Below are 15,884 nucleotides of genomic sequence, written 5' to 3'. Positions count from 1 at the left end.
CTCCCAAAGAAGAAATTTCTAAGTACAGTCTAAAAATATCCTATAGCGCAATTAATTAATAAGCACGGGAATTTACACTTAGAAGAACAGCACAAACTGAGATCAGAGGAAGGAGAAAGAAATGCATAAGGCATTATGATTGCCTGTAAAGAAATTTTATCAGTAATGATTATTTAATAAAATGAAACACCAAAGAAAGTCTTTCTAAAGGGTAGAAGCATATGTTAAGCTATCTCTCTGAAATGGGATGGAAAAATTGCTTCTGAACTTATTGGAAGCATGAAATTTTTCTCATTTTTGTATCTTATAATTTCTACCTTGTATCCTACTTTTTCTTTCCTTGGAAACCAGTAGACTACAGTATAAAATCCACTGCACCAATCTGCATCTTGTTTCCTTAGTTATGAATATCAGAAAACTGGGATAAAGATATTTGTGCAGAATATATGTTAACACACTGGCAGAATCCCAAAACATGAATAGCAGATCACTGTAAAGAAGTTCTGAAATCAGAAAAGGGTTCATCAATTATGTGCCAATGGAGCAGAGTCTGGTGGTACCCTGAACACTCACTTTCTTATGTCATTCTTAGTTTATGAGGTTTGTTGTGCACTGTTTCTGTGATTTCAGGATTTATGTAAAGCAATAGCCATAACGTAGTTTATATACTCATCATACTTTCATGTCAAGAATTTTACAATACAGAACTCAGTCTAAATCAATCTTTTTTAAGGATGTCAGAAGACATAATGTACAATAATTTTCCAGTTGTCAGATTTTTAAACAGTTGAAGAGTCAATTCAATTGTAGAACTGGATGGGTATAAATTATTTTAAAATCTAACATTTGTTTGCAAAAAAGTTTCAAATTATATATAAAAGAAACATAACTCTTGATTTTCACTATTTTATATTGTTTTTAAAAAGTTTCCCAGATTCTTCTTTAAAATCTCACTTTGTTGCCCAGGCTGGAGTGCAGTGGTCTGATCATGGCTCACTGCAGCCATGACCTCCTGAGTTCAATTAATCTGCCTGCCTCAGCCTCCTGAGTAGCTGGGTCCACAGATGTGCACCATCATGCTTGGCTTTTTTTTTTTTTTGGCGGCGGCGGGGGGAGGTATTTTTTGGTAGAGACGGGGTTTTGCCATGTTATCCAGGCTGGTCTCAAACTCCTGGGCTCAAGTGATCTGTCTATCTCAGTCTCTCAAAGTGTTGGGATCACAGGTGTGAGCCACTGCTCCCGCCTCTTTTCTAGATTTATTCAGAAATATAGATCACACCCACATATTCACTTAATCTTAAAAGCACACGGTAAGTGCTACACCAGTGAAGCAAATGAGTAGTAAGGGAGCACTGACTAAGTAGTGAATGACTCAGAGTTACAGGGTGAAGACTGGAAGGGCTTAGGAGGGTTCTGAGGGTGACAGCATGTGAGTCAGAGTATGAGAGAAGAAAAGTGGCAAGAGGATATGGGCAATTATCATAAAAGGTTTTTGATATATGGACCTTTATAATACATATAAAGGGCTAATACATTCAGAGGTTAAAGCCAATATTTTAACTATAGCAGCCTTTAGAGTGAATACAAATTATAACCATAACAGGTGTCTGTTAACCATAACACCCATTCAATTATCCAAATATACTGCCCAAAATAAGGCTTGTAAGACAATCTGAGTGTATCTAAAATATTTATTATCAGGGCTTATAAAAAATGTAGGCCAACTGCAAGTTACTATGAATTCTAAATGGAGTCAATAAACATATAGATAAAATAATAAATTAACAACTTTATGGAGACAAAAAGTTATAGGGTTATAGTTGCTATTGGAAAAATGAAAACATCTAACATTTACGGAAATATATTAAGATATAAAATATGTAAATAATATGTATTTATATTTTACTTTATTATAAATAAAATATATAAAATACATTAAAAAGATATATTAAAATATATGATTTGTACTTTCAAGAAACCCCATTCTTATCTCAAAATATAATTAGTAATTTATACTCATGCTGAATAATAGAAACAAATTTTAAATTTTCAGTTACAAAGTACAATCGCTAAAAATGAAAATACACCTGTGAGTCAAACATTGAGGAACAGATTCCCAGATAGCAAAGTATAATACAGAGCAGATAACAGATTTATTCTAAAGGAAGCAGCTCTATTCCTAGTCCTTTTATCTACATAATAGCCCTGTGTCTCTCAATCATATTCACTGCTTCCCCGATGACTCCCAAATCTATTTTCAGCCCAGACCTCTTTGCTGACACAGATACTTATTTCCAAGTGTCTATTAAATATACTAGATGTTGCAAAGCACCTCAAATCAAACACAGCCAAACAATAAACTCCTATCTTTTATTACCTTCAGCCCCAAAGAAAACCTGCACTTCATCCCATTATATTTCTGTGAATGATGTGCTCTTCACATCATCCACTCAGTCACCAAGCCCTGGAGATTCTACTTTCTTTTTTTTTTTTTTTTTGAGATGGAGTCTCGCTCTGTCACCCAGGCTGCAGTGCAGTGGCACGATTTTGGCTCACTGCAACCCCGCCTCCTGGGTTCAAGCGATTCTTCTGCCTCAGCCTCCAGAATAGCTAGGAGTATGGTGCACTCCACCACGCCCAGTTACGTTTTGTATTTTTAGTAGAGACAGGGTTTCACCACATTGGCCAGGCTAGTCTCAAACTCCTGACCTCGGGATCCGCCTGCCTCGGCCTCCCAAAGTGCTGGGATTACAGGGGTGAACTACCGCGCCCAGCTGAGATTATACTTTCTAATGATCTCTTAAATGTATTCCATATGCTCTCTCTGCTGTCTTAGAATCATGTCTTGATTACTGCTTCCCCGATTACTGCAACTGTCTTGTAAGTGTCCTCCACTGTTGTCAGTGTAGTCTGTATAGTGTCAGTATGATGACATAACTTCCCAACTAAAAACTGGTCTGTGGCTCCCAGCATTTCTCAAGGAAAAAAATCCAGACTCATTATTATGGCACTGGTATTTGGTAAGCAGAGCAGTCAGTCTGGCTTTTGCCCAATAATCCATAGTTTTGTTTTAAACCACATCATGGGTGCTGGGGCAGAAAACAAAGCTCTAAGAGATCATGCTTGAGAATCTGGGATTCTCTCAATGGCTACTCCTCAACTAGACGACTTGCAAGGAAACTTCCAGGACCTCCTGAACCCTGGCACTGAGCTGAAGGAGACTGCTGGCCTTCTAATACCAATTCTAACAAATTCAAAAAGGAGACAGTGGGGAAATCTAAACATTAGATATTTGTTACTAAAGAACTGTTATTAATTAATTTTTTTTTTTTTTTTGAGACGGAGTCTTGCTCTGTCACCAGGCTGGAGTGCAGTGGTACAAATTTGGCTCACGGTAATCTCTGCCTCCTAGGTTCGATTTCCCTGCCTCAGTCTTCCAAGTAGCTGCGACTACAAGCGCACACCACCACTCCTGGCTAATTTTTTTTGTTTTGTATTTTAGTAGAGATGGGGTTTCACCATGTTGGCCAGGATGGTCTTGATCTCCCGACCTCGTGATCCGCCCACCTCGGACTCCCAAAGTGCTGGGATTACAGGCGTCAGCCACAGCGCCCAGCCTGTTATTATTTTTTAAAGCATAATAGTATTGTTGTGGTGTTAAAAGTCTATCTTTTAGATACATACTCAAATATTTATGGATAAAATTATATGGTGTCTGGGGTTTGCATCAAAACAACCTAGGAGAGTGAGTGGATATACAGGTGAAATAACACGGGTTCTGAGCTGATGATTGCTACAGCCTAGGTGATGGGGACATACAGGCTTATTATACTATATTTTTGTAGATGTTAAGGTTTTCAAAATTAAAAAGTTCAAAAAATGAAACCACACATAAAAAGAAAACAAACTTACTGTTTCAGCTGAGAGACAGAGATGGAAAGAACACAGTTCTCACCATTACAAGAAGAAAAAAGCTGAACAATCTGCACATTAATGATTTTTCTTGAACTAATGAGAAAACTGAGGACACACAGCAAACAACTAACCTGAAATCTGGAGAGAGATAAGTATCTGAGCACTTGCTTACTTGGGAGACATGCCATGGAATGCCATATAAATTGATAAGATTATGCTATAAATATCTGTTAATTTCCTAAAGACTGAGTGTGGACTAGTGATGTGCTCAGGTCTGTGCTGGACCTGAGGCCCTGGGGAGTTTGTACCTCTTGCAGGCTTTTCCTGTAGGAAACCTACCACAAGCTTATAGGGAAGAGCAGAGAGAATCCCTTTCCTACCTTGGTGTGGCTCGGGGAGAGAAACAGCAGTCACTGCAGAAAATCTTCCTAGACTTATTTTCCCATTCTCTTTTAAGGAACAAAAACCTTAATCTACAGGGGGAAAATCCCTTCATTTTTGCCATATAACAGAATCACAGAAGTGACATCCTATCATCTTTGCCATATTCTACTGAGTTACAGGTCCTACCTGCACTGAAGAGGAGGGGATGGCTTAAGGGTGTGGGTCACTGTGGGGGTGTCGTCTTCGAATTTTGTCTACCATATTGAGTCAAATAGAAAGTATGAAATAAGAAGGCAGATTCACTGATTTTTTGGAGGGTTTTTTGTGTCTCTATTTCCTTCAGTTCTGCCCTGATCTTAGTTATTTCTTCCCTTCTGCTAGCTTTTGAATGTGTTTGCTCTTGCTTCTCTAGTTCTTTTAACTGTGATGTTAGAGTGTCAATTTGAGATCTTTCCGGCTTTCTCTTGTGGGCATTTAGTGCTATAAATTTCCCTCTACACACTGCTTTAAATGTGTCCCAGAGATTCTGGTATGTTGTATCTTTGTTCTCATTGGTTTCAAAGAACATCTTTATTTCTGCCTTCATTTCGTTATGTACCCAGTAGTCATTCGGGAGCAGGTTGTTCAGTTTCCATGTAGTTGAGCGGTTTTGATTGAGCTTCTTAGTCCTGAGTTCTAGTTTGATTGCACTGTGGTCTGAGAGACAGTCATCTCACCCCAAAATCTCCTTAAGCTGATAAGCAACTTCAGCAAAGTCTCAGATACAAAATTAATGTGCAAAAATCACAAGCATTCTTATACACCAGTAACAGACAAACAAAGAGCTACATCATGAATGAACTTCCATTCACAATTGCTTCAAAGAGAATAAAATACCTAGGAATCCAACTTCCAAGGGATGTAAAGGACCTCTTCAAGGAGAACTACAAACCACTGCTCAGTGAAATAAAAGAGGACACAAACAAATGGAAGAACATACCATGCTCATGGATAGGAAGAATCAATATCGTGAAAATGGCCATACTGCCCAAGGTAATTTATAGATTCAATGCCATCCCCATCAAGCTACCAATGAGTTTCTTCACAGAATTAGAAAAAACTGCTTTAAAGTTCATATGGAACCAAGAAGAGCCCACATCTCCAAGACAATCCTAAGTCAAATGAACAAAGCTGGAGGCATCACGCTACCTGACTTCAAACCATACTACAAGGCTACAGTAACCAAAACAGCATGGTACTGGTACCAAAACAGAGATATAGACCAATGGAACAGAACAGAGTCCTCAGAAATAATACCACACATCTACAGCCATCTGATCTATGACAAACCTGAGAAAAACAACAAATGGGGAAAGGATTCCCTATTTAATAAATGGTGCTGGGAAAATTGGCTAGCCATAAGTAGAAAGCTGAAACTGGATCCTTTCCTTACTCCTCATACAAAAATTAATTCAAGATGGATTAGAGACTTAAATGTTAGACCTAATACCATAAAAACCCTAGAAGAAAACCTAGGTAATACCATTCAGGACATAGGCATGGGCAAGGACTTCATGTTTAAAACACCAAAAGCAACGGCAACAAAAGCCAAAATTGACAAATGGGATCGAATTAAACTAAAGAGCTTCTGCACAGCAAAAGAAACTACCATCAGAGTGAACAAGAAACCTACAGAATGGGAGAAAATTTTTGCAATCTACTCATCTGACAAAGGGCTAATATCCAGAACCTACAAAGAACTCAAACAAATTTACAAGAAAAAAAACAAACAACCCCATCAAAAAGTGGGCAAAGGATATGAACAGACATTTCTCAAAAGAAGACATGCATACAGCCAACAGACACATGAAAAAATGCTCGTCATCACTGGCCATAGAGAAATGCAAATCAAAACCACAATGAGATACCATCTCACACCAGTTACAATGGCAATCACTAAAACGTCAGGAAACAACAGGTGCTGGAGAGGATGTGGAGATACAGGAACACTTTTACACTGTTGGTGGGATTGTAAACTAGTTCAACCATTATGGAAAACAGTATGGCGATTCCTCAAGGATCTAGAACTAGATGTACCATATGACCCAGCCATCCCATTACAGGGTATATACCCAAAGGATTATAAATCATGCTGCTATAAAGACACATGCACACGTATGTTCATTGCGGCACTATTCACAATAGCAAAGACTTGGAATCAACCCAAATGTCCATCAGTGACAGACTGGATTAAGAAAATGTGGCACATATACACCATGGAATACTATGCAGCCATAAAAAAGGATGAGTCTGTGTCCTTTGTAGGGATATGGATGCAGTTGGAAACCATCATTCTCAGCAAACTATCGCAAGAACAGAAAACCAAACACCACATGTTCTCACTCATAGGTGGGAACTGAACAGTGCAATCACCTGGACTCAGGAAGGAGAACATCACACACCGGGGCCTATTATGGGCGGGTGCGGGGAGGGATTGCATTGGGAGTTATACCTGATGTAAATGACGAGTTGATGGGTGCAGCACACAAACATGGCACACGTATACATATGTAACAAACCTGCACGTTGTGCACATGTACCCTAGAACTTAAAGTATAATAAAAAAAAAAAGAAAAAAAAAAGAAGGCAGAAATAAAAACATATTAAAAGCCCCATTAAAAAGACAAGGATTATCAGATTGAATAATCTGACCCACCAAATACTAACCTAAAACATTAAGATTGGCAGGTGATACTTAAAAAAAAAAAGAAGAAAACATTAAGATTAAAAAACAGAAAATGATATACCAAGTAAATACTAGTCAAAATAAAGCTAATTTAATTATATCAGTATCAGAAAATATTAATAGAAAAAGCATTAAGGTAAAGAAATTCAAAGCACAGTGATAACAGGTTCAGTTCACCAAGAAACTACCTCCTTCAGGTTTTTCTAAATCTGTATTATGGATCTCTAATATCTCTAAATCTGTATTATGTAATAACATGCATTCAAAATATATAAATCAAAAATTAATAGTACCACAAGGAGAAATAGCTAAATACATAATTATGTGGAAGATTTCTCTCAATAACTGATAGATTAACCAGACAAAAATAATCAATATGTTATAAAAGATTTGAACATCTGGAAAATACAAAGTTTAATAATATACTATATATTAAATACTACATGCAAAAACTATAGAATATATTTTATTTTCAAACATATAATGACACAGTACATTTAAAAAAAATTGTCCACCTACTGTGACATAAAACAGGTGCTCAATAAATTTCAAGAAATGGATATAATACAGATGTTTCCTAACCACAATACAATAAGGCTAGAAATCTGTAACAAACAGTTACTAAGGAAAAAATAGATATAGAGATTAAGAAACAGTTCTAAATGACTTCTGGGTTAAATAAAAAAATCATAATGAAAATTGTAGGTGGACATGTTGGTTCACGCCTGTAATTCCAGCACTTTGGGAGGCCGAGGTGGGCAGATCACTTGAGGTCAGGAGTTAGAGACCAACCTGGCCAACATGGTGAAACTTGACTCCACTAAAAATACAAAAATTAGCTGGGCATGGTGGCAGGCACCTGTAGTCCCAGCTACTCGGGAGGCTGAGGCACGAGAACTGCTTGAACCCAGGAAGTGGAGGCTGCAGTGAGCCGAGATCACACTACTGCATGCCAGCCTGGGCAACAGAGCAAGACACTGCCTCGAAAAACAAAACAAAAAAACAAAAAAAAGAAAATTGTAAAATACTTTGAATTGAAACATAATAAAAATATCACATATCAAAACTTGTGGGATGCAGCTAAAGCTGTACTTGGTGGAAAATTTATAGCGTTAAAAATGCTTACACTAGCAAAGAAGTAAGGCTGAGAATTAGTAACTTAAATAAAATTAGAGATAGTACAGCAAAATAAACCCAGAGAAAGTCCAAGAGGGAAATAAAGAAAAAGGCAGATATTAACAAAACAGAAAACAAATACAATAGAGAAGATTAACACAATAAAAAATGTGTCCTTTAAAAAAATTGACTCAATCTCTGATGAGAATGACGAAGAAGAATGAAGGTACAAATAAACTACCTTAGGAATAACAAGGGGAAATAATACATATTCAGGAGAGATTAAGAGAATAGTATGAACAATTTTCTGCCAAAAATTTACATAAAATGAACAACTTCCTACATAAATATAACACTGAATTCATTCTATAATGACCTAAAAAATGAATCAGTAGTCAAAAATTTTCTCATTAAAAAAACACTTTAGGCCCAGACAATTTTAATGTTGAGTTCCATCGAATTTAAGGAACAAATAAACCCAAATGTACACAAGCTAGTCTAGAGTACAGAAAGAAGAAACAGTACCCAGTATATTTTATGAGGTTAGCATAACCAGACACAAGGAGTAGAAAAAATGAAAATGACAGGCCAGTATCAATAATGGATAGATGCCAAATTTCTAAACAAAATGTTAGTAACTAAATCTAGCAATGAATAAAAAAGGTAATGTACCACGACTAAGTTCTGTTTACAACAGGAATGCAAAGTTGGTTTAACATTGAAGTCAATTGTTGTAATTCATTACATTAACAGATTAAAAGAGGCTCAGATGGTGCCTCATGCTTGTAATCCCAGCACTTTTTGGGAAGCCAAGGTCGGTGAATCACTGGAGGTCAGGAGTTTGAGACCAACCTGGCCAACATGGCGAGACCCTATCTCTACTAAAAATAAAAACATTAGCTGGAAGTCGTGGTGGGTGCCTGTAATCCCAGCTACTCGGGAGGCTGAGGCAGGAGAATTGTTTCAACCCAGGAAGTGGAGGTTGTAGTGAGCCAAGATCATGCCACTGCACTCCAGCCTGGGCAACAGAATGAGACTGTATCAGAAAAAAAACAAACAAGCAAAACAAAACAAAACAAAAAAACCACAGATTAAAAAGAGAAAAATTATATCATAATATATCATCATTCCAAGAGATGCAAAAAAGCATCTCATAAAATTAATATCCATTCAGCAGAAAGGGGGAAAAAAAACTTCACAAACTAGGAATAGAACTTATTTAACCAGATGTTTGAAGGTATCACAAAAAAACCTATAACTGGAGTCTGCAAACTATAACCTTCAGGCCAAATCTGACCCAATGTCTTCAGTTAATAAAGTTTCAGCAGAACACAGTTACGCCCATTTATTTATGTACTGTCTATGTCCGCCTTCCAATGGCAGAGTAGTTGTGACAGAAACTGTATGGCCCCCCGCCCTTTTAAAATATTAACTATCTGGATCTTCACAGGAAAAATTTGCTGACCCTAAACTATAGTAAACAAAGTCAGACTGTACCACTAATGAAGTACCATAGAAACATTTGCTTTAGGGCCGGGCGCGGTGGCTCAAGCCTGTAATCCCAGCACTTTGGGAGGCCGAGATGAGCGGATCACGAGGTCAGGAGATCGAGACCATCCTGGCTAACACGGTGAAACCCCGTCTCTACTAAAAATACAAAAAACTAGCCGGGCAAGGTGGCGGGCGCCTGTAGTCCCAGCTACTCGGGAGGCTGAGGCAGGAGAATGGCGAAAACCCGGGAGGCGGAGCTTGCAGTGAGCTGAGATCCGGCCACTGCACTCCAGCCCGGGCTATAGAGCAAGACTCCGTCTCGAAAAAAAAAAAAAAAAAAAAAGAAACATTTGCTTTAAAAAAATAAAAATACTATCTTACCTTTTGTAAGGTGTTAAAAAGTGACTTGGAATTATTTTTAGAATTGGCTCGCATTGCAGTTTTAGTTAATTTGAACTCTTTTTCACATCGTGCTAATTCCTTTTTGAGTTTCTCTCTTCGTTGTTGGTCTGCATCTAAAAGGGAAAACAAATCTTTCAAAATATGGAACAAAATAGAAAATTTTTTTTTCGTCTTGTTAGAATAATAAATGGAACATTTTTCTTGTTAAAATGTTATGATATGCAAATAGAAATCCATATACTTTCCTATATAAAGAGTTACACATTTTAAAAATTATTTATTTCACATGTGCCTCTAGATATTAACTAACATTTAATTTATAGAAATTCTAAATGGATTAACTATTTAAATAACACAAACAATGTAGTGAGATTTGTGTAGTTACCAAAAGAAAAAAAAAAAAGAACGCCAACAAGATATGACAAACTGGCTAAGCCTAAGGGCATAAGAAAGCAATTCTTAGCAGTTATTCACAAAGATATGAAGGTTACAAATGCTTAACCATGTTATTTGTGACTATGTAATCACCAAATACATAAGTTTGTACTAGTCTACAGACTTATTCTCCAAATGAAATATTATTAATACCATCATATTCCATTAAAGTATTAAATTTATATGACTTCAAAAGGTGATGTTACATTTTAAAAACATTAGCGTGATCAGGGCAACTGACTTCTATTTCTCTTAACTGCTATTCATTTGGAAATACAAACAAAAAAGTGCTTTCACACTTTAGTGTGCTTTATGTCAGGCACTGACTAGTTATCAAAGACTAATCATTATATAAAGATTAAAAATAATGAAATGAAAGCTAGCCAAATTTCAGAATTAAGTAGAAGGTTCACTATCAGTAAAACGACTTGTCTTTTCATACAAAATTAAAAATCTATTGGAATTGATTCCAACTTAGTGGACAAGATAGTATCAAGTCTAAAATCACTTTTATTTGAATCAGAATTTATAAAAATGTCTACAAGCTTAAAAAACTAAGGTAATTTATATGTACATATAGCTTTAGTATAATTGTTAAACAAGATTATAAGCATGTTAAAGTAAATAGGTCTGTTTGTCATTTAAAATGACTGAAATATTACTTTAAGGCTATTCTATCCTCGAATACTTGCCTAATGAATGTATTAGCTAAATTATAATGCTTGTAGAGTGAATTCAATAGTACCTTCTCAGTTGGATCTGTTATCTTACTTACAGGTAAAATAGGTGAGTAAAAAAAGAAGAGTCCTCAGACATTAACATTAGAAAAATGCTCTTTTGTATTGTCAAATCTACCTATTCATTTATAAGTAAAACTTCCTCACACCATCTATAAAAATCAACTCCAAATGAATCACATTCCTAAATTTAAGAGCTGAAACTATAAAATTCTTAAATTAGACAATCAAAATTGAAAGATGCTGGCTGGGCCCAGTGGCTCATGCCTATAATCCCAGCACTTTGGGAGGCTGAGGTGGGCAGATCACTTGAGGTCAGGAGTTCAAAACCAACCTGGACAACACGGTAAAACCTCCTCTCTACTGAAAAAAGAAAAAAAATACAAAAATTAGCCGGACATGATAGTGTGTGCCTCTAGTCCCAGCTACTTAGGAGGCTGAGGCAGGAGAATTGCTTGAAACCAGGAGGTGGAGGTTTCAGTGAGCTGAGATCGAGCCACTGCACTCCAGCCTGGGTGAGAAGAGTGAGATTCTATCTCAAAAGAAAAAAATTAAAAACGTTTACACTTTTTCAAAAGCCACACGTGTGAGAAAAAAGCAAGTCACATATGGGGAAAATATATTTTCAAATCATGTATCTAATAAAGAACTTGTATTTAGAAAACAAAAATAACTTACAAATCAATAATAATAAGAAAACCCAATTTAAAAATAGGCAAAAGATTTAAATAGGTATTTCACCAAAGATACATAAATGGCCCATATGCACACAAAAGAAAATGCTCTACATCATTAGTTATGAAAGAAATACAAATTAAAACCACAATGAGATACCACTTCAATCTCACTACAATAGCTATAGTTAAACAGGGTCAATAACAAGTGTTAGCAAGGATATACAGAAACTGAAACCCTAATATATTGGAGGTAGAATACAAATTGGTACAGCCACTTTAGAAAAGTTTGGCAGTTTCTTAAAAAGTTAAACATAATATTACAATATGACCCAGCAATTCCACTCCCAGGTATATGCTCAAGAGAAATGAAAACATGTCCACACAAAAGACTTGTATATGGATGTTTGTAACAGCACTATTCATAATGGCCAGAAAAATACAAGCAATACAAATGTTCATCAATTGATTAACAGACAAAATGTGGCATTATTCATGTAACAATTCTATTTTGCAATGAAAAGAAATGAAGTACTGACACAGGCTACAACATGGACAAATCTCTGAAAACCATTATGCAAAATGAAAAGACTAATGCAAAAGGCCATATAAATAATTCCATTTAAGTGAAATGTTCAGAAAAGGCAGATCTGTAGAGAAAGTAAGTAGTATACAACTAATATAGTTGTATAGATGCAGCTGGGAAATGCCTCTCCCACCAAGACGAGCTAAAATATTGAGTAAACCATCCCACTGAACAGAACTTTTGAGAGGAAATGCTGCAAATTGAGAGAGTTGACACAGAGATCATGGTGAAGAGGGAGGAAGCTGGGAAACCTGCACAGAGTCGCTGAGAGCCAGAACTAGCTCCTGGTTCTAAGGAAGCGGTAAGTAAAGGAACTCTGGGATCCTAGCTACAAGAGATCCCACGACCCCCATAGCCATCTGAATTGGAGGGGGAACTGTCTGGAGATCAGCAGAGGCAGTGCTCAAACCTGAACAGAGCCCAGGATTCCTGACGCACAGTGCAGCTGTGGCAAAATGTGACCATAGGCACCCATCCCCCAAGGTCCTCCATTTTGCTCTGCGTGACTATAGCTCCTGCTGTCTGCCAGACCAAGAGAAAGCAAAGGTTGCCTTTTCTGGGACACTGGGTCCATCTGAACTACATGTCCCCATTGCTTACTAGCCCTTCCCACGACCACTGCCTGGTTGCTCCCACAACAGGGTGCCCATAGCACAGCCTTCACTGCCCTACGTGATTGTTTTACTGGTGGACTGGGAACAGTTTAGCTCCCCTGCACAGCTGTTGCTTCAACCTGAGGGGCTAGAGAACAAAATCATAGGCTGGCCCAGTCCCAATTCCCCAGGATTCACCTACACCACCCAGGGGTATAAAGCTGAGATCTGTGACCTGAGCTTGAGCAGAGCCAGAGCCCTCATGCTTAGAACACTGAGAAAAACATCGCGCAGGTTCATCATGTGATGGCATGGGAGTTGGGCATCCGCTACTCCAGAAGATGGATCTGGCAAGGGTGTGGTCTGTTAGCCAGCTACAGCCTCTTCCTCAGGGAGTCCTATGGTAGAGAATAACTGGAACAGGCCAATGATCTGGGTGCAGAAGTCTTGGGACAAGCCTAGCTGGTCAGGCTTGTTCCTGGGGCAGATGCTGGAATGCTGGAAAGAGACCCACCAGAGGTCAAGGAACCATGAGCTAGGTAGGCCCCACAGCCAACTGCTGGGCTAAAAAGCTCAAGCTGTGTGTGCCACACAAGCTGCACATCCGTGGTACCACTGCTATGCCTGGGGATCCCCCACCTTTTTCCCACTCCATCACAAAACCACAACAGACAAATCCCAAAACACGCTCTGACTCTGCCAAACTCAGAGGACCAATGAGTGTGCAGAAAGTTGTGGGTCCCCTGGTGACCTAACCTTCAGCTTGAACTGCCCCTAAGTGAGGGGGGAGTGCAGCTCACCAAAGCCCGCGCTGGGGCTAATGAAATGCAGGTATGGCTCCAGTAATTGTAGGGGGCTCCACCAAGGCCTGAGAACAGACCTGGTGAGGGAGTCATCTTTCACTGCCCATCTTCCCTCTCCAGAACACTGCTGCTTACACACTGAAATACAAACAGGTACATGGCTGAGAGACTATGTGTTGGTCCTTACTTTTAAGTGCCATCTACTGGATCACAGCCTGAATTACAACACCAAATAAAAATAAATTTCTTCAACACATAATGCCTGTGAAACCCAATGCAGGGAAGTAAGGAACACATACAGAGCCTTAGCTTTCTGAAATCACCCAGAAATGAAGCCAATCAACTACACACCACATACATCACAGTCAAACTCTCAAGGGAAAAAAAAGAATATAGAAACAAAAAGCCCTAACCAAATGACAGTGAATTCAATAAAGAGAAAGAAAAGAAAGAAATACCAGCCCCCTCAGATGAGAAGGTATTAGCACAAGAACTCCAGCAATTCAAAAAGTCAAAAGTCAAGAGTGTTTCCTTACCTTCAAAAGATCACACTGGTTCTCCAGCAGTGAATCCTAGCCAGATTGAAATGTCTGAAATAACAGACATAATTTCAGAATCTAGATGGTAAGGAGGCTCAACAAGATCCAAAAGAAAATTGAAATCCAATCCAAGGAAGCAAGAAAAATGATCCAAGAAATGAAAGACAACATAGCCATATTAAGAACGAACCAAAATGAATTTCTGGAATTGAAAAATTCACTATAGGAGTTTCACACTACAATTGAAAGCCTTATTAACAGACTAGACCAAGCTGATGAAAGAATTTCAGAGTGTGAAGACCAGTCCTTTGAATCAACTCACTCAGAAATTTAAAAAAAAAAAGAATTTAAAAAATGAAGAAAGCCTCTGAAAAATACAGACCAAACCTATGACTCACTGACATGCATGAGAGAGGACAGAATCAGCAACTTGGAAAACATACTAGAGGATATAATCCATGAAAATTTCCCCAATCTCGCCAGAGATGTCAACATACAAATTCAAGAAATTCAGAGAACCCTTGTGAAATACTATACAAAATGACCATCCCCAAGACACAGAGTCACCAGGCTTTCTAAGGTTAACGTGGAAAAAAAAAAATCTTAAAGACAGCTAGAGAAAAAGGAACACCAATAACAGGCTAACAATGGACTCAGCAGAAATGTTACAAGCCAGAATAATTTGGTGACCTATTTTTAACCTTCTTAAAGAAAAAAAAAAAATGCCAGCCCCAAATTTTATATTCTGACAAACTAAGCTTCAGAAACAAAGAAGAAATAAAGTCTTTCCTGACAAGCAAAAGCTAAAGGAATTTGGTATACTTAGACCTAGTGTGTTAGGCTGTTCTTGAATTGCTATTAGAAATACCCAAGACTGGGTAATTTATAAGGAAAGAGGTTTAATTGGCTCATTATTCTGCAGGCTGTACTGGCAGTATAATGCCAGCATCTGCTTCAGGGGAGGCCATATGAAGCTTCTGCTCATGGTGGAAGGCAAAGAGGGAATGTGCATTTTATATGGCAAGAATGAGAGGGGAAGGCAGTAGGGGCATACACTTTTAAACAACCAGATCTTGCAAGAATTCACTCACTATCATAAGGACAGCATCAAGCGGGTGGTGCTAAACCATTCATGAGAAATCCACAGACATGATCCAATCACCTCCCAATAGGGGCCAATCCCAACACTAGGAGTTACATTTCAATGTGACATTTGGGTGGGGACAAATACCCAAACTACATCACCGAGCCTACAAGAAATGCTCAAGGAAGTTCTAAACATGCACACATAAGAATGATACTCACTACCATAAAAGAATACGTAAATACAGAGGTTCACAGACCCTATAAAGCAATTACACAATCAAGACTACAAAGCAACCAGCAAACACCACCATGACAGGTTCAAACCTCACACATCAATAGTAACCTTGAATGTAAGTGGTCTAAATGTACTCATTTAAAAGGCACAAGGTGGCAAGAAC

The 15,884-nt window shown here is 38.0% G+C and overlaps 1 protein-coding gene across 3 annotated transcripts in view; it reads right to left on the bottom strand.

Annotated features, from left to right (window-relative positions):
* The window catches only part of SPATA7 (spermatogenesis associated 7), a 64,443-nt gene that overhangs the window by 13,736 nt on the left and 34,823 nt on the right, over positions 1–15,884 (bottom strand). For all 3 annotated transcript variants that reach the window (XM_025391913.1, XM_025391912.1, XM_025391911.1), the window contains exon 5: positions 10,013–10,146. In XM_025391913.1, the coding sequence (XP_025247698.1) occupies positions 10,013–10,146 (134 nt within the window). The remainder of the gene's footprint in view (positions 1–10,012; positions 10,147–15,884) is intronic.

Source organism: Theropithecus gelada, chromosome 7b (assembly GCF_003255815.1).
Source record: "Theropithecus gelada isolate Dixy chromosome 7b, Tgel_1.0, whole genome shotgun sequence".
Classification (NCBI taxonomy): Eukaryota; Metazoa; Chordata; class Mammalia; order Primates; family Cercopithecidae; genus Theropithecus; species Theropithecus gelada.
This window is presented reverse-complemented; position numbering and strand designations above follow the sequence as displayed.